Genomic DNA, 20,798 nt, shown 5'->3' on the forward strand with positions numbered 1-20,798 from the left:
TATGGACAATAAGATATTAGGCTTGCCTCGACAATATATTTCTAATATAATTTTTAATAGAAATTTAGGTTTAAATATTTTTTCTAATAAATGACATTTTTTTTTAATTATTTTGATTTCTAATATTTTTTTTTTTACTTTTTAGTCCTGAATAAACTTTTTATTTTATTTTTACTACTTAAAGCATTATTTAAATTATTTCTTTTATCAGCAAATTGGTATTTTTATATATAAAGGCAAAGAGTGCCATAAGTCATTTACAAAAAATGTGCTATATATGAGCACAAGTTTATCAGATATTAACACAATACGTTAATATGATATAACCAAGGCCAAAAACACCCGCAGAACCACCATTGCATGATATTTCATGCACAATATGAAAGTAATTAGCATGTTGTATAGGTCCCTAGCCACATTATATCCTTGGTCCGCAAAATATCACCATCCGTGGTTAAACCCATCTCGATACCTATCCACCTCATTCAATAATACCAGCAGTATTCAATTTTTCATAATGAGCTGTTCCCTGCATGCAGGCAATTTTCAATGACCCTCCACGGTTCTGAAAACAATTGCACCTCCCCATCACTGAGCAACACGTGCAACAAGCGCTATTTAAATTACTTTTCAATGCAAAGTACTATTTAAACAAATTTGAGGACCAGAAACAAAATAATTAAGGGCCAAAAAGTTTTTAAAAATTTGTTAGGGACCAAAACAAAAGTTCAGTCATTCATTCGAAGCAACAAAATATTAAAACCTAAAATTTCTATATTATTGCTTCCTTAATTAGCAGTTAAGAACGCTAATTAGAAAAATCCTAGATAAAGAAGTGATCCAATCATAATATCATTCATCCACAGATTTACCTGGCCTAGAAAAACATCACACATAACCTTTGTAGTTTAATAAATTTAGAGATTACGTGCATAAATTTAATTCTTTTACCTAGCATCTTAACATGACACATTTGTGTAGGAAACTTTTCAATAATTATAATTGATAATTTTATAATTTACCAAAACTTTAGCTTTGATGCATTACAAAATAAGACTTTAATAGCATTTGTGAAAATCATCCAAACTACACCATTGTCTTGGTGACATAAACCATACTTTCAATTTTTGAAACAAAATGGAAAATGGAAGAGAGTATCCCTGCCTATCTCTTTTGGAAGTTCAGGAATTTCACGCCAAAGACAAACAAAAACAAGAAAATGATAACCCAGCCTACATGAACAATAGCAACCACCGGTAGGAAGTCATAGTCAAAACCCATATTTTCTTTGAGGAGTTCCTTCAGCCCCATACTTTTTGCTCCTGGGACATCTATTTGTGCAATTTCATCGCCGAGTTGAGAGGTAACAAGTCCATATATCGTCCAAGCATTAGGAGTAGCCCAATAGAACCATCTCCACCATACAGGGATTTCCTACAACATTTAGCAAAAATATAATTTTTAACATATATATGCTAAAGAGAGTACTGAACCTTATTTTCAGCATGAAATTATGAATTAATTAAATATCAAATGACATATATCATACCACCCTAGGAATGAAAAAGCCGGAGAACAGGTTCCAGATGCACAAGAAAAAGGATATACAAATGGAAGCAATTTGGTAACTCGGGGTTAGTGCAATAGTCATCATCCCATACAATGTGAAGTAAATAAAACACATCAGCATGTAGTAGTAGAACGACAAGAATTTCCCAACATTCCATTTAAATCCCATCATGGAATGAATGATGATAGTGTACATGACCGTCTGAATTGAGCTGTACATTATCTCTATAACCACCTACACAATCAATTGAATGTATGTTAGTTTAACTATTATACAATGTTTTCTAATGATCTACCAAGCAAACCTAGCTATCTGCCAAACATTCCTTTTTTTTAAAAGGCTGTGCTAAGGTAAACCATATAGTAAGTAGTGATCCAAGCTGGACCAATTATTTGAACCGATTCAAGAGGTTAAAACAAATAGTCCATGGACCCACCTAGCACACCACCTTAATTTAAAACATCTATCACAATCTTAATTTCATTGAATGAATAAATTTTAAAAAAAAATATAAGATTGATAGGGTGATTAAAAAAGATAAGAAAAAGAGAAAAATCATAAGTTTAATAGGAGGGTTCAATTCCCTTGTTAACAAAAATTAATATTTAATAATGGAAAAAATTGTTACTTTTTGTTGAATTTTAGTCGGTAGTATATCTAAATCACTATGTAAAATTAGGAACAATTGATTTGCACAACTCTAAATTTATACTTGACCGAGCGCATAAGGCAATGCTGAATACATCCCTGCTGCTCTTTCACGATAGAGTACAGTTCTTTCTATGTCAACAACTGGTTGCACTCCCACAGCGTTCATGGTTCCTAGGAACATCACAGTAGAGAACATGGCCCCCAAAAGATCAAATAAATCTTGCTGTTTTTGGCTGTCAACCAAATTAGTCAGAAAAATAATTAATTAGTAGTCAATATTAGTTAACTTTGAAAAAGTTTACATGAAATTTAAATGTGCAAGATCATAATTAAGAATACCAAACACACTGTCATGAGAGCAAATTAATCCTTCTTTGGTTTCAATATTATAGACAAATAGAACGGATATGTAAACTATTAAATAACTTACATATTTTCTGCTCTTTTCCAGAAAATTAGACCAAACATTACACCATAGGCTAATGTGAAGAAGAATCGAATTCCATTATATGGAGGATTTCTCCAATATGACCAATATTGTTTCCAAAGACAAGCTTTCCATTGCACAAAGAATGATTGGGAATATTTGGTTGGGAAGAATAAGTCCTTGGAACCTGGTGTGGGAGTACTAAGCTCTTTGATAAGCTCTTGATTCATTCTGAAGAAGGTATAGAGAAAATATAATTGTAAACCTAGAATTCTCATAACATATAAACATTACAAACACAAATCACAGAGGAAAAAACTTACTGGTAAAGTGTAGAGTTAACATAGATCTTTGCAAAATCTATGTCAAGTTGAGCCTCCATTGAAGGAGTGCTGATGTCAAGCATCCATGTGGCAGGATTATAGCCATCTTTAATTTTTTGAATCCCTGCAATAGCCTGAAGCAAAACATAATATGGTATATTATCTTAGATACATAAGAAACATATACCACTAAAATTATAAGTTTCCCATGATGTTGTAAAGCAGAGGTAATCAAGAACAATTGAGATAATAAACAGGTAGAAGCTTGAATACTCACTTCAAAATATTCTATGAGCTTCTGTGAGTGGTGACCAAGAGGTCCAGCATAGATAACTTGTCCTCCTCTTTTCATCAGCAATAACTACAATTAAAAATTAAATTTGAAGATGTATCACTATGATGCTCAGATACAAATATGAATAGTACTATCAATCTTATTTCTTTCTTGCAATCATCCATAAAGAGAACAATTTCCATTTTTGGTTCATTAAGGGCCAATACTTTTATGTTTCCATATTATACATTATTTGGTATACTCAAGTAGCCCATTGAAGTTTCATAATTTTTTCTACAAGTTTAGATACTTTATGATACATATTGGTGAAGTATTTAAGAGTATTGGTATCGGAATACCTGAAGTAAATTAAAATATTGATTTATCATAAATTGTGCAACACACATAGAATAATCAACTGAAGATATAACACATTACACATATAGACTAATGGTTTCATATTCCAAACTTACCTCATCAAAAGCTTCGAAAATGTCTATGCTTGGTTGGTGAATTGTGCACACAACAGTTCTCCCCGTATCTACTGTTTTTCTCACAGTTCGCATAACAATAGCAGCAGCTCTAGCATCAAGGCCAGATGTTGGTTCATCCATCAAGATGATTGAAGGGTTGGCAACCAATTCTACAGCAATAGTAAGCCTTTTCCTTTGTTCCGTTGATAGACCATCTATGCCTGGAAGACCCACAAGTGCATCTTTGATTGGTTTAAGCTCAACCCATTCCATAACCTCTTCAACAAACATCTGCACCCCCCAACAAAAATGAAATAAAATCAGAATCCAAATAAAAAACATTGGCATTAAAATCTTAATCAATTCATAATTCATGCTACACATACCTTTCGTGTTTGTGTATTTACATGTGATGGAAGGCGAAGCCATGCTGAAAATAATAATGACTCGTATACAGTAACATAGGGAGAATGAATATCATTTTGTTCACAGTATCCACTAACTCGAGCATATGTTGCTTGGTTCTTTAGGTGACCTGAGATGCTAATACTACCTTCAATGTATCCACCTGTTTTTCTCCCAACTAACACATCCAAAAGGGTTGTCTTGCCAGCACCACTAACACCCATAAGTGCTGTCAATATGCCTGGCCTGAATGCACCACTGACATCACGCAGAAGTTGAAGTCTATCTTCATTGATTCCTTGATTTTTCATTTCCTGGTACAATGAAACAATCAAAAGCTTCGTCGCGAAAGAATAAATTAAGTCCCAATAAATTTCACAAAAGGCTTGAAGTTCAACGTTTCTATGAAAACTAAAACAATTTTGATTAACAAATAAAGGCATTGAGTTCGATTAGGATATACTATATAACTTTACATGACTCCAAGTGAAAAATCAGAATATTGCATCCTTGTGAATTCAACTCAAAGTGGTAGTTTAGAATTCGTTCCTTCTTTTCTTATTATTTAGACTTAAATATTTTTTTTTTCTTGAAAAATTATTGAATTTTATATTTGTTCTCTATAATTTTTTTCTTGACTTTTGTTTCCTAAAAAGTTTTTTATTTTTTATTTTATCTTTCATGTTACAACTTGACATGTTACATATGGATAATTCTGATAAAATAAGAATTAGAAATCAAAAGAAAAATTTAAATATATTTAAGGGACAATATAGAAAGATAGTGTAATGATAAATATAAAATATTATCTTTTTTAAGGATCAAAAGTAAAAAAGAAATTAAGGACAAAATGAAAATTTTGATTATTTTTCAGAAACTAAAAACATGAAAATATGTAGTGTTATATGAAATAAATAACATGTCACGTTTTTAAACCGGGAGAAAATAAATAAACATAATAAAATGATATTATAAGACCAATAAAGAATAGATATTTGCAAGAAAGAAATATCTCATATTCAGAAAAAGATGAATATCATGCATTGTTTAGAAATGAATAACTTACAGAAGGCATATCTACATAATAGTTCACGTGACTGAATGAAAGGGAAAGAGGTTGAAATGGAAGGATCATTCTTGTTCTTCGTTCTTGATCAGGACAACCAACAAGTTCTGAAGATTTTTTCACTGCTATGTCTATACATGGACCTACTACTAGTCAGAAAAGCAGAGTATTAAGTTGTATGATAATAACGCGTATCTAAACTTTAAAATTTTTGCAATGTTGTGAAGAATATAATCTGAACTTCAAATTTTAAAACTCATAAGGTACAGCTTTAGATGACACTTTTTTATTAAATAAATCTCATATTTAAATAAAAGATCATATTTTATTATTTTATGAATTATTACTGTCTATTGATAATTAAAAAGCATAATCATAAATTAATTTAAAATTTGAAATTGACTTCTTCACTAATAATACAATAATTAATTCAAATTAAAAATTAAAATTACCTTGACAGCATATAAGACACAGTCAATAACAAACTGAATTACTTAAAATTGTTTCGTGAACAAAATTAATGTTGTTAATTTAATTGGTTAGTTAAGCACTACAATTCTATAAACAACAATGGCATTACTGAAATCAGCTAGAAAGTGGAAACTATGGAAAAAGAATAAGATATTAAAACCTTCAATGATACGGTGTTTATTTGTTGACTTTTTATTCTTCTTGTCATCATCATCCATGATGAATGCTTTTGATGAATCACTGAAAGCTGAAAAATTGATTTGATTAAAAAGGATTACTAAGCTACTAGTGCTGAAAATTCCATTCAATTAATAAGAACAATAATTAATTACTAAAATCAAACAAATAACTTACGATTCAAATAAGTCAATGCAACAATGAAGAGAAGGTTGAAAAGAAGAGCAAATCCAAACAAGGCTCCAATGCATATCCAAAACCAATACTCTTCAGTAAAAAAACCTTTAGACTTAAGAAGCACCTTTCCAACTGTAGTTGCACCAATTCTAGGGTCTGTATTTGGCTGCAAAATGTATGAAACATAATTGACAATGCTTGCACTTAATGGAAATAATTTAGACTCAAAGAAAAATTATATTTGTATTTGGACGTAGGTATGTAACATATGCAATTAATGAGAAATAAGAATGACAAAACGGAAATCTTACTTGACTCCATCTTTCATCTAAAAATTCATTTATTACTATGGCATTCTGGCCATACATCATAGGAGAAATGTAATAGCCCCATATCATCCATGGCTTAATATTATCTGTAGGCATAAAAAGAAAGCGATTAGCTAATATCATATAATATAACCATAAAACAAGAGTACAGGCCAAAGAAAATTAGTCTCAATATTAATTAGAGGAAAAAAAATTAAACTTTCCTTAAACTACAAGATATCTAAAAGATTAGGAAGTGATTGGTGTCTCACTTTTGGCGACAATAGATCCTCCAAGCACAAATATTACTTGACAAATCAAGCCGCACAAAATATTGGCAACAACGTGTGTTCTACCAGTTGCACCAATGAGTCGATACAGAGATAGAGACATCTGATGAATACCAAATAATGCCAAGAAGTGCCGGAAAAATCTGACGAAATAGAAAGACACGCAAGTGTGAATTCTGAATTGTTTTCATTTTAGTAAAAAAAAAACTATTATAACCAATGACCAAAATGGAAAAATACATTGAAAAGTAATTAAGGTTACTTGAGTGATTACAAAAAAAAAATGTCCCGTACTAATGATCAGGTGTTATGTTTGCTTAATTTTGTCACCGTAACCTTTATCTAATGAAAATAATATTGTTAGTATAGATATATTGCGGATCAATAAAATGATTAACACTAATATATATATATATATATATATATATATATATATATATATATATATATATATAATTTCATTAGTATAAAAAAATAATGTATACTATTAGTACCTTTTAGGATTAGTGTAATTAATGCATCACGTAGTTCCAATAAAGATTATTCTAAACTAATGTCTAACATTTTGTATATAAGACATTCTTTGCACTAAGTTGAGTAGGAAAACTAAGGAGTATTTTGAGAAAAAGTAAAGCAACAATACCTGCTACTTGAAGGAGCAAATCCAGTTGTGTAGTATGTCAGGGCAATCCATATCCCTGATTCTAGAAAGGAAATGGGGATCCTGAGAATCCATACAGGTAAAGCAAACGCCCATGCAGGGTAGAACATAAAATCCCTTTGCTTGTAAAAGACAGGAAGCCTTGAAACAATCATGGCTTGTTCTGAAGACCCATTAAACATCATATTGAATAAAGTAAAAAATAGTGCTCCATAGAACTTTTGTCCATTTTCAACAGTACCAACTGGCATTTCGGTTCTAAAGAACACAGTGAAGCCTAAAATAGATAGGACAGTTAAATGTACTATCCTATATATGTAAACAAATATGTCACGTTTCATAAACAACCATTCTCTTGAGAAACATGCCTTTAGTAGTTCCCAATTTGATATACCATACTTTTTTTTCACTAAGGCAGCTTCATTGGTTTGGCTCTTATCGTAAGGAACCTTAATCTCTGATGCAAGTTTCTTTCCTACGTAAAACAAATGGAAAGAACCTGCAAATTCAGGAACTGAAACATATCTATAAGGTTCATTTCTACGAGACCAATATTGTTGTTGGTCTTTCTTAGACGTTACTTCTTGTAAAAAGTCAGCAACTCCTTTTCTTTCAGGACATTTGAATCCCATGTTTTCGAAGAACTCTAGCACATGTTCACGTGGACCTTGGTATACAATTTGACCTTCTGAAAGTAGGATAATATCATCAAATAGTTCATATGTCTCTGGTGCTGGTTGTAGAAGAGAAATCAACATTGTTACTTCCATTGTATGAATCATCTGCCTCAAGAACTTGCATATTTGGAAAGTTGTGGAACTGTCTAATCCTGTTGATATTTCATCCATGAAAAATACCTTTGCTGGTCCAACTAGCATCTCACCTGCGCCCCGTTACAACTGAAAGAGTAAGTATATACTAATAGATAACTACATATGTTTATAAATTAAAGCTGTTATATAGTTGGAAAGATATATTCTAGGGCTCTAAGCTATTATTAATTATAAGAAGAAAATCTAGAAAGAAAAACTCTAATAATTTAACATTATATTTTAATTTAAAATTTTTAAGACTTAAATTTACGTGTTTTTTTATTTATTTATATGATGTTAAACTTTTTATTATTATATCTAATATGTAACTTCATCAAGACTATCTTTATTTTATGACATGGGATATCATAAAAAGAAACAAGGGGATATAGAAAAAATGAAATGGGTGGTGTGATTGGGATGTAAAAAAAAATGAACATGAACTTTAAAATGGTAAGTTTCACTATGGTCTTCTTTCAGCTAAAAGTGAATGCGAACTCCAAAAATATGTGAGCTCTACTACGTTATTTTAGCTAATAACTAACAAAACGTTAAGGCATTTTGTATGCTGGAGCTTTCATATATCTTCGCTTGGAATGTATTTGCATTATCATTATTATTATTATCACTGAAATGTTTAGGAGATCTCTTTGGAAAAAATAACCTATTTACCAATTTATATTTTTTAAAAACAAAAATTTAAGTATCATAAATTTGAAAAAAATCAAGTGACACACAAAAAACTGCATACACCTATCAGTATTTTAATTAAAAAATTAAAACATGATTAAAATATAAGTTAAGGTGTTAAAATTAAAATTATATATTATGAAATCATGATATAACATAAGTCTTAATAAACTATTGATAAGCTCTTTTAAATAGCACCTTATTATTATTGGGACTTGAACCTTTAGCACACAATATATTAAATTTCAAGACCTGCATGTGAGATAAACTAATTTATAACTTCATCTAATTTAATTGGTTAAGATTTAACTAATGAGAAATAACATTCAGAAAAAGAAAAAAAAACTAATGAGAAATAATGAGGAATCGACCTGTTGTGACACGCTTCTTTTGTCCACCAGAGATACCCCTTCTCATGTTATCACCAACCTTTATGTCCGCACAAATATCCAATCCAAGTATCTACAAAAATGCGAAACAAATTAATATACGTTAATGGAAAGAAAATATATAGAAATACAAAGGTTTGAGACAAGGTTATATTCTTACAAACCTTGATGATATAATCGGTTATCAAATTGTTTTTTTGGCCCGATATAGCAATACCCTTCATGAATGCAACAATCTCAGGGTCTGGCTTAATTCCTGCTTCTCTCTCCCTTCTTGAGATTTCCTTCAACATCTCATACCTCGTGCCAACACCTAGACAATGTGCTGAAAAGTCCAAAGTCTCTCTCACCGTCATTTCTCCATGATGAAGGTCATGTTGACTAATATAGGCACAAGTTTTTTTAGCAACAAATTCATTTAAGTCATGGCCACAATAAGTCACTCTCCCGAAAGCCTAGTCACAACATAAGAAAAAAATATTTAAGTAAATTGAGGACTAGAAGTAAAGAAAAATATGAAAAGAAATGGAAACAAACCCTCAAATCCCGATCAAGCTTTTCTGCAAGTGCTAGAAGCAATGTTGTTTTCCCTGCACCTGGAGGACCCAGAAGTAGGGTCATCCTGGTATTTTACCATGTTAAATAAAATAAGATTAAATCTTAAATGGAAATAAATAACACAATCAATAAAGTAATTAAATAAAAATAAAAAAGCATCAACAAATGTAGTTTTCTTCTAAAACTACGATAAATGCAATAAAAGCAAAATTAATTCAACCACATCCTTGAAAGATGCAAATAGTTTTAGGCTACCTTGATGGTTTGACAATTCCACTGACATCTTTGAGAATATGATTTTTTCTCTTCCTGAAAGATGCGAACTGAAACATCCCCAGAATCCTCTATCGTGCACGCACAACAAATAAATCAGAAATAGTTACTAATTTGAAACAACATTAACAGTTCTCTAACATTTGACTAAAATAATATTTCTTCTAATAACATTAATTTAGATTTTTGAAAGAAAAAATCGAATCAAGTACCTCAAAAGCGTTGAGAGTAACATTATGTAGGGTAGGAAGGGCTCTCCTTCCAACATGCACATCTCCCTCTACAGATAAATTCTCAAATCGAACTTCAATTTTTGGAATTTCAATCCCCACCCTGTGTTATATAACAAAGAAAGGGAAACAAAGTAAAATTTAAAGGCAACGGCAAATATTGATCTCCTAATAATATTAATATCGATAGTCAGATAGATGGATATATACCTATCAACTCTTTCTCTAAATTTACGTAGGAATTTCTCATTGTCATCTTTTAGTACACTCTCTAGTAATAGCTTCTTGTCCTGCAACCCTTGATTGGTAACATCAACAACTTGGTAAGGCACAACATTTCCCCTATCAAGCACAAGCCTCAGCATCCCTTTTCTCAAGCGATCAAACATAGGAAAACGTTGGATTTTATCCCATTTGAGATCTTGTTCATTATCCTCTTGGATTAATATGTCTTTAGATGAAGATGTCGTCCTCATTGCCCTATAACTTGTTGAATTGGATGCCATATATATATAGTTTCTAAAACTATCTCACTGATAATAACCAAATTAAATGAATAGCAAGAGCTATGTACATCTCAACTATATATAACATGTATAAGCCCTCCAAGTTTAATAGTTGAAGGAGGTGAGTGTGAATGTGGAGTAGATAATGAAAGCTTTTTTAAAGGGTGTTTGACAGATTTTAGTATGCACAGTGTACGTGTCTAAGAAGTACAGTCTTGATGAACGACCGCTTCAGTTAGACACATTGATCACTTGACTACATCTTGGTCAAAATAACGTTGATGTAAATCTTATTATATTTTAAAAGTGTCATTATTTGTAAAAGGAGTAAATAAAAATATTCATATTTTAGTATATACTTATATCAGGGTTTTAAATGCAAGTTTCGATATAATGATAAAAAAAAAGATGCAGTTATTTTTTATTCGATACATTTTTTTTAAATTAAATTGATGATAGATATATTTAAGGAACGAACCCTCTTTAACAGTCATACACGATATTTTTTTTCTGAATGGAAACAGAAAAGTTAGAAACTAGGAGGATAAATTGTACAGCTTTGGTCATCCATAATTAAGGTGAATCGAAAGAAAAGATGGAATAGTCCTAAAAATCCTAATAACCATTTTGAATATTTTTTTTGTAAAAAAAATTACTTTTACATCAGTATAGATAATAATATATAACATATAAGAGTTAAACAAGGAGAAATTCTAACCATATATTTTTAACACAATTTTTATATTAAGTGAAATTTATATAAAACCACTAGCAAGGCGATGATGTGTCTTGGTAAAAAAATAATAATTAAACAATGTGTCTAGCTACATAAAATTTATGTAATAATCACTTTATAATAACGAATGTATTACTAAAATTATTTTACATTAATCTATATAATGAAAATATTTTATTATGTGTATAATAGTATTTTATTATATCTAATGACTAATCCTAATTTCAAAAGAATTCGTTCCTTTTTTTATTTGAAAAATTGTATATTTATATTAATTTTATGCCTGCCTTTATAGCTCTGTAGTGTCTTGTAACTTTTTAAATTTATCTTATCGGTTTTATTTGTTTATGTACTCACTCACTGTACATGCACGGTTATATGAAGATGGTCAGTTTCATTCAACTGTGTTTAACACATTAACTATGCAGTCAAAGTAACAAAAAATGCATATTATATATATATACATATATATATATATATATATATATATATATATAACATTTTCTTAAATTTTTAAGATTTTCTAGTTTTCTGCTTTATGTTTTTTCAAATCAATTCAATAAATGAACTTCAGGCTTTTTTTAATAAAAAATTATATAAATAATAAATATGGGCCTTCTGTTTAATATTTAAAAAAAATGAAAACGTTACTTTGACTGAGGATCAAAACAACCTTACTTTAATTAGTAATATATGTTTGAAAGCATTTTCATTTTGATAAATATTTTTAAAAGTGTTCCAAATTAATGAACAGTATCAAATTTACAAGGATTAGTAAAAGTGGAAGTGAAACAAATTCTCTCATAACAGGATGCATGCATCGTAAGCTTGTCACATTATTTTAAAGGTTGTGACTCCTATTTAGTGTTCTTTCACAGGTAACTACTTGCTCACCTATTTATATATTCATTTCCTAATCCCTTTTGGTAGGACTTACTCAGAGTGGAGATTCCTGAAGTGTAATGAGCACATGAACTCCTATACTATAAATAAAAATTTACACTTATCCTGAAACTGATATATATGACTTTGCTGAAACTATCTTCTTTGGCAATTCAAGAATTTGATGCCATAGGCAAAAACGAACACAAATTGGATAACCCAGCCTACATGAGCAACAGCAACAACCGGAAGTCAAAACCCAAGTTTTGTTTAAGGAATTCCTTCAATTTCATGCTTCCAGCACACAGGAATTTGCTGCATAACATTCAATTAGGATATATAAACAAGTTTTGATAGGCAAAAGAAAGAGTAATATTTGTGGAATTAAAGGATGAATTACATGTCAAAATGACAATTATCACACACCGTCCTAGGAATGATAAAGCCAGAGAACAATGATCCAGAAACTCAAGAAGAAGGACATACAAATTGCAGCAACTTGGTGACCTGGTGTTAGTGCTACAATCATCATCCCATATAACGTAAAGTACATAAAGCATATCAAAATATAGTAGTAGAACCAAAAGAAGCTTGTTGCCTTCCAATCAAAGCCAGTCATTGAGTAAAGGATAAGAGAGTAAATGGTTGTTTGAACAGCATTATAAATTGCCTCTATTGGCACCTGCATAATCAATGAAGTGTTTTTAGTTTGGATATATTTTCTTTCTTTTCCATTGGAATGAAGCCTTAATTTGTCCACGGAAATTGACAAATGAAGATTTGTCATTTCAAACACAGCATAAACTAAACTTCAATAACTAAAACAAATTGAATATGTTAGTTTTTTTTGTTAAATCCATGAAAAAGGTGTCTTTATGTCACTCTTCTTTTGCTGTTGTACCTGGCCAAATGCATAGTACATCCCTGCTGGTCTTTCACGATAGAAAATAGTTCTTTCAATGGCAACAACTGGTTGCACTGATGAAGCATTCATGGCTCCAAGAAAGCATAGCCACGTACATGGCTCCCAAAAGATTCATCAAATTTGTTGTTGATAATTGCTATTTATAGGTATATTTTACGATTAAATTATATAAGAATTGATAATTTTTTTCTTCTCTTACTTTCTTTTGGTGCAAATAATTGTTATTTTAATATTATTTAAGTTTCTGTGTAGAAAATATTAAAAATTGATGAATTTATTATATTTAGTGAACAAAGTAAAGCCAAAAAAACAAATTAGAAATCTGAAGAAGCACACGTAGCGCGTACAAGGCTTAGCGGGAACAACATGCTTAGCGCCTAGGGAGATAATTCTGGAAAGTGAAAGCTAATTGAGGAAAACAAGCTAATTCAGAAAAGAGTCACCTTTATTATGACGCGCTAAACACAAGGTTACTACCTTACTCGCTAAGTGCAGCAAGCACATTCTGCGTGAAAATTAAGTTGTACCTATAAAAGAAGAAGAAGAGAGAAGAAGGAAAAAATACACAGAAAATTTAAGAGAATACAATTCTTAATAAAAGACAAAGGTCAGAAGATTAGGTGTCATTCCTTCCTTGTATTCCCTTTCTTATCTATTCTCTTTTTGACTATGAGAGGATAAATCTTTTTTTGTTAGGAACTTATCAACCAACCATTATCTTCCTATTTATTTAATATTATTACTTTTGCATTATCATTTTTTATACTTAATATTATTGTTTATAATTTGATCACCAATTTGCATGATAAGTTTTAAGGACAGTCTTGGGAAACATTATTTTCTAGTAGAAGAACTAAGAAAAAGTATCTAAATAGGGATATATTGATTTTGTTTAGTCTATTATATATCTATACTCTTAATGCAATTTAACTATTTGCTCTCTCCGCATAGGGATTTGTGAGAAAAGATGGATAAATTAAATTCTTTCACCTTAGGAATCTTGGTTAAAATATACTAATAGATGCTTGTGTAAATTTGAATAATTATAAATAATAAAAAATCATTAATACTAGTAGTTCTGGTAAACTAAGTTCTCAATATTCTTATCTTTTGAATTTACTTTCACAATAATATTGGATTCTCTAATCTTTCTATTTTAATTGATTAATTTACTTTTATAATTTAATTTCTTCCCTTGTTATTTTAATTTAATTCTTTGCCAATTTAATTTATTATTTTTATACGACCTTTTTTAAATCTTTTTCTTAATTAAATATTTATTTATCTAAATACAAACAAAATCACACCCAGATTTCCATTTTAATTTTATCACTTGAGATGAATTGATGTACTTCTCAATCCATGAACAATTCTTTGTGCCAACAAAGTTTGTTAAGCAAACATCAAAATGCAGTAGTAACTTGAAATACAAATTTTAATGCCAAAGACTGTGACATAATAGAATACCAAACATAATTGGTAAGAGTAGTACGCAAAGCCTTCTGTGTCTTTAATATTATAGGCAAGTTCAATGACTTAAGTTTTTTGGGCGTCATTCCAGAAAATCACACCAAACATTACTCCCACCACTATTTTCATGAAGAATCGGACAGCATTATACTGAGGATATCTCCAGTAGGACCAGAATTGTTTCCAGAAGTTAGCTTTGCACTGAACAAAAAACGATTGGGAATATTTGGTTGGGAAGTACAAGTCCTTGGAATCTGGTACTGGGGTACTCAGCTCCTCAATAAGTTCTTGATTCCTCCTGAAGAAAGTTTAGAGAAAACAATAGTTTTACAAAGACAGAATTCTTGATGCATGAACTTATAAGCATTCAAAAAAGTAACATATCATAGCATGAAAAATCATACCGGCAAAGGGTAGACTTAGCATAAACCTCTGCAAAATCTACCTCAAGATTAGCCTCCATTGAAGTATAGCTGATATCAAGCATCCATGTGGCAGGATTATAACCATCCTTGATTTTTGGAACCCCTAGGATACCCAGAAATATATGTGCAACAGATGTAAATAAATGAAAATTTTGCTGATAAAATTATAAGCAGACCACGTTACACAATGCATGAAACTAAGGTCTAAAGACGATATAGACATAGAAAAACTTCAATACTCCCTTCAAAATATTCTATTAGCTTGTGTGAGTGTCGACCAAGAAGTCCGGCATAGATAACCTGTCCTCTTTTCATCAACAAAAGTTACAGTAAGGGAACAACATACACACTCCAAAGTGTATAGAGTCGACACTTACCTCATCAAAACCTTCAAAAATGTATATGCTTGGTTGATGAATTGTGCACAACGGTTCTCCCTGTGTCTACTGAATTTCTCACAGTTCTCATAACAATAGCAGCAACTATAGCATCAAGGCCAGATGTTGGTTCATCCATGAAAATAATAGAAGGGTTGGCAACCAATTCTACCGCAATAGTAAGCCTTTTCCTTTGTTCTGTTGATAGACCATCGACTCCTGGAAGACCCACAAGTGCATCACTGATTTGGTTAAGCTCAACCAACTCCATAACTTCTTCAAACATCTGCATCACCGAACAAAATCAACATTAAAATTAAAATATTAGCATTTACTGTATTCATAATGGTCAATAAAATATAACAAAGTTTGTCCCACCACACCCTTGGCGTTTGTGCATTTACATCTGAAGGAAGGCGAAGCCAAGCTGAAAATAGTAGTGATTCATATACAGTAACATGTGGAGAATGAATGTCATTCTGTTCACAATAACCGCTGATACGAGCAAATGTTGCTTGGTTCTTTGGGTAACCTGAGATGCTAACACTTCCTTCAGTGTACCCTCCTGTTTTTCTTCCAGCTAATACATCCATAAGGGTTGTCTTCCCAGCACCACTAACACCCACCAGTGCTGTCAATATGCCTGGTCTAAAAGCACCACTAACATCTTGTAGTAGTTGAAGTCGATCTTTAATGATTCCTCGACTCCTCATTTCCTGATGCAATAGAAGTAAAAAAAAAAGTACCAGAAGATTTACTTTGAAGAAAAATAAACAGCCTTGAATTAAATTTATCTTTTTCTAACAATTTTTATAAGCATATAAGAGCATTGAATTTCTCAAGAACAATTTACATGACCTAAGAGTTAAACAAGAGATTTTTTATTTTTTATGTATTCAAGAAAGCTAAGCTCTTGTGAATTCAAAGTGGTCATGATTGAGTGATGTTACAAGACCAAAAATATAGGGACATATGCAAGAAGGAATTTCTTTGTAATCATAACATGCCAGTGTAATTAAAGCACTTTCCAGAATTTAGTGACTTACTGCAGGCATATCTACGTAGTTGCCAATATGATTGAATGCAAGTGAAAGAGGTTGAAAAGGTAGAAGCATTCCTCTGCTAGGATCTTGGTTTGAAGAAGTAGCAATTTCTGTAGAATTTTTCACTGCCATTTACGTACCTGTTATTTTTCAAAAAGGATTAGCAGCGTGAAATTAAAGAAAATGGAATCATTGAATTGCACGAGAACATGAAACTAAAATTTTCAAAAAATGTCACAGCAAAATGAAGAAAATAATTGCATTGAAAAACTAATGAAACTATTGCAACTAATTTACCATGAACATGTTTCTGAATCAAAATTAATGCTGCTGATTAGTTATAACCTACATTTCTAAAAAACAATGAGATGCACTTGAAATCATCAATAAATAAAGAAAATGTAGATAGGTTTGAAAACCTTTGAGGATATGTTGTCTACAAGGTAACTTCTTATTCTTTTTGTCACCTTCATCCACAATGACTGCTTTTGAATCGCCCAAAACTGTGAAATTTTGGTTTGACAGTAAAAGCATTTATCAGAGGTGCAATGTTTACTCAATTAAAGACTTTGGAAATCAAAAGGATATAACTTACGATTCAAAGAAGTTAAAGCAACTATGAATAAGAGGTTGAAGAGAAGAGAAAACCCAAGCAAGGCCCCAATGCAGATCCAAAACCAATATTCTTCTGTATAGAAGCCTCTAGATTTGAGAAGCACCTCTCCAACTGTAGGTGCATTAATTCTAGGGTCTGTATTTGGCTGTAAAAGATAAAAACGATGTTTAACAATGCTTGAAACAAATTTATCTTGCTGTGTGCAAGTATTTAAAAAAGCTAAGAGAAATTGATTTCATACTTTACTCCATCTTTTCTAAGAATTCATTCATTACTATGGCATTCTGACCATACATCATATAGGAGTTAGATAATATCCCCACATAATCCATGGCTCAATGTCATCTACAAGCACCAAAAGAAAATATGTTGTACTAAGTATTTGTTTGAACTATAGAATACAACTATAAAAGAAGAATAAGACAAACTAAACATAATGATCTTATTTTTTTTAGATAAATCACATTATGATCTATCCAAAATTAAAAGTGATCAACGACTTACCTTTGGCAATAACAAAACCTCCTAGCACAAATACCAATTGGAGGGAGAAGGTACCCAGTGTATTAGCAACAACTAGTGTTCTACCAGCTGCAGCAAGGAACCGAAATAAAGAGAGAGCCATCTGATGAATGCCAAATAAAGCCAAGAATTGTCGGAAAAATCTGATGAAACAAAAGGACAAATGTGAATTAAGAAATTGTTATCATTCTAGACTATAAAAGTACCTCTTGTATAGTATGGTGCTAGGTTGTATCTACAATAGTACCTCTTGTACTGTACTTAATATTATATATAATATAATCATACTTTTGCTGATAAAAAAAATAAAAAATTCTAGCCTATAAAAGTCAAAACTACAATAGTTAAAAAAGAAGGGAAGAAATGCATTGGAAATTTGATTTAAGTTGCATTCCAATGCCTAATTGTAAACTCATATTAATTACCTGCTAGCAGAAGGAGCAAACCCTATTGTGTAATATGTGAGGACAATCCATATCCCTGATTCCATAATAGACAGAGGGATCCTGAGAAGCCATATAGGCAAACCAAATGCCCATGCAGGGTAGAACTTGAAATCCCTTTGTTTGTAAAAGACAGGATGCCTATAAACAGTCATAGATAGTTCTGCTATCCCATTGAACATTACATTTATTAGAGTAAAGAATAATGCTCCAAAGAACTTTTGTCCATCTTGAACAGTTCCCACTGACATTTCTGTTCTAAGCTTATGTTCCTTGTGATTAAAATAGAAGCATATAAGTAATATTTATAATTTGAAGTAGAGACAAAAAGAGACACCAACCTTGAGAACATAATACGTTACCAAATTGGTTTTTCGACCTGACAATGCTATAGCCTTCATGAATGCATCAATCTCAGGATCTGGCTTTATGCCTGCTTCTCTGTCCCTTCTTGAGAGTTCCACCAACGGTTCATACCTAGTACCAACACCTAGACAACGTCCTGAAAAATCTAATGTCTCTCTCACTGTCATTTCTCCATAGTGAATGTCGTGTTGACTAATATAGGCACAGGTTTTTTGTGGAACTAATTCATTTAGCTCATGGCCACAGTAATTGATTCTCCCAGACACCTGATCACATATCTCAACATAAAGCTCACTTTATTATTAAAAAAAATTACACATTAGGATGATAATGAGATATGATTGAGATAAACTGATTTATTAGCAGAAATGAGAACAAACCCTTAAATCACGATCAAGCTTCCCTGCAAGTGCCAAAAGCAATGTAGTTTTCCCAGAACTTGGAGGACCCAAAAGGAGAGTCATCCTGCTGACACCAAACCAAATAAAATAAGTCAAATACAACTGGGAGTCAACTTCCTCCAAACAAAATGAAAGAATGCATAAAAGTAATTTACTAATTTTCCTTTTTGTAGAACTTGACTTTCTAGTAAAAACAATTCTAAATACAGCACAAAAACTACTCTTAAAATTTGGATTTTAAGTCTAATTCAACTCCAAAAGTCAAGTCATAAGGTCACGATTTTCTCTCACATATATACACTATTTTACTCTTATCATTAGTTTGATGCAGGAATTTCAACACACTCCCTCAGTTGAAAAATTGATATTTCGAGTGTGAAATTTGCAACACTAAACATGTAAAGTATTTTTCTCTTAAGTTATTCTGGTGAAACTTTTGATAGGACTACCTTGACAGTTTAACAATTCCACAGACATCTTTAAGAATCTGAATTTCTCTCTTCTTGGACGGTGCAAGGCAAAACATTCCCAGAACACTCTGCCGTGTAAGCAAAAGAATCAGACAAAGCATTAGTATATATAGAAGCAGTTGCACTCTCAAATTCAACTAAAAATTGTATAAACAATTGAATCATCTTGTTTTGAATCTGAAAACAAGATTCTTCAGAAACAAACAAAATAAGTACTTTAAAAGCATTGAGGGTAGCATTAAGCAGGGTAGGAAGTGCTCTACTTCCAACATGCACATCACCCTCCACAAATAAAACATCGACTTCATCAATGCAAGCACCACATGTCCATCGTCATGCACGTACTTGAGCACGCCCTTTCTCATGCGTTCAAAAGTTGGCAAGCGGTCTATGGCGGCCCATTTGAGCTCTTCCTCGTCGTCTTCAAGAGCGTGGCGGCCACTCATGTTGAACATGTCCGGCGCCGCCGTCCACGCATCCCTGAAACTCGCCGTCTCCAGCTCCGGCGACTGCCCGATGATAAGGCCAAATCATCCCCCGCCAGTGCCGATACCATTGGTTTTAGTACTTGTGATGAATATAGTACTATAGCAACTTACGTGTATGTATGTAACATAATAACATGCAGTGCATGTGTTGATTCTTTGTGGAGTGGTTGAAGGGACAAAATAGTTTGCAAGTAGTTGGTGGAAATTTTGAGTGGTGTGAAAGGAAGTTTGTGTACATGTACATATAAGGCTGATGAGAAAGTGCCTCGCTTTGATGGCAGAGACCCACTGGGATGGATCTTTAAGATCTCCCAGTTTTTCGATTACCAGTCAACACCAGAGGAAGAAGGTATTACCTTGGCTTCTTTCTATCTGGATGGCCCCGCACTCAGTTGGTTCCAAAATTATAAGCAGAAAAAAGTGCATAATTTTTACAGTTTGGTTCAACTTTTGGTATGCTCAGTCAGCGCTGCTTATTAACATGGCGGCTCTGTCTCCCAAGAAAAATATTTGTTTTGTCTACAGTTTCACGTCAATTAACCTGCTCCCACAGGATATAAGATATATTAATTATTAGTTAAAGTAGATTTGTTAGCAGTATTAATCAATTACTAATGACAAGCGTACCTTCAGAAGATATTCCCTTACTGATGTATGTTAACCCAAATAAATTAAGAAATCACAATTATAATACAAGGTTTATAAAGATGCCAAACCGATCTCTTTGTCAGATTCCCCAAGAATAAGCAAAACGAGCGTTTGTTATATATAGAGAATAATTTTTTACACATGTTTCCCGTTTTCTGTAGATAGTTGGTATCATCACACTTCTTGCAAGAACATGCTGGAATTGGAATTACAATGCGGAGCGTCATGCGTAATTGTGTATCTGCTTACATGGCC

The 20,798-nt window shown here is 31.8% G+C and overlaps 1 protein-coding gene and 1 pseudogene across 1 annotated transcript; both read right to left on the reverse strand.

Moving 5' to 3' along the window:
* Positions 1–1,066: 1,066 nt before the first annotated feature.
* Positions 1,067–10,811, reverse strand: LOC114407179 (ABC transporter G family member 39-like). The gene is made up of 20 exons (XM_028370185.1): positions 10,436–10,811; positions 10,208–10,328; positions 9,978–10,066; positions 9,702–9,786; positions 9,329–9,619; positions 9,147–9,237; positions 7,256–8,156; positions 6,595–6,755; positions 6,326–6,429; positions 6,015–6,180; positions 5,821–5,907; positions 5,190–5,335; positions 4,105–4,437; positions 3,719–4,009; positions 3,249–3,332; positions 2,972–3,105; positions 2,652–2,879; positions 2,283–2,454; positions 1,550–1,804; positions 1,067–1,434 (listed from the first exon to the last, which is right to left on the reverse strand). The coding sequence occupies exons 1-20, from the start codon at positions 10,729–10,731 to the stop codon at positions 1,165–1,167; spliced, it is 4,305 nt and encodes a 1,434-aa protein (XP_028225986.1). The 5' UTR covers positions 10,732–10,811; the 3' UTR covers positions 1,067–1,164.
* Positions 10,812–15,026: 4,215 nt separating this feature from the next.
* LOC114407180 lies at positions 15,027–20,362 on the reverse strand (annotated as a pseudogene).
* Positions 20,363–20,798: the final 436 nt, after the last annotated feature.

Source organism: Glycine soja, chromosome 3 (genome assembly GCF_004193775.1).
Source record: "Glycine soja cultivar W05 chromosome 3, ASM419377v2, whole genome shotgun sequence".
In the NCBI taxonomy this organism is placed as follows: domain Eukaryota; kingdom Viridiplantae; phylum Streptophyta; class Magnoliopsida; order Fabales; family Fabaceae; genus Glycine; species Glycine soja.

Bases quoted from the DNA above. Each gene is read 5' to 3' on its own strand.
- LOC114407179 (XM_028370185.1), bottom strand. From the start codon at position 10,731: ATGGCATCCAATTCAACAAGTTATAGGGCAATGAGGACGACATCTTCA. The intron at 4,010-4,104 runs GTATGTGTAGCA...TGGGGGGTGCAG, and splicing joins TAAATACACAAACACGAAAG to ATGTTTGTTGAAGAGGTTAT. The intron at 1,805-2,282 runs GTATAAATTTAG...TTGATTGTGTAG, and splicing joins TGCCTTATGCGCTCGGTCAA to GTGGTTATAGAGATAATGTA.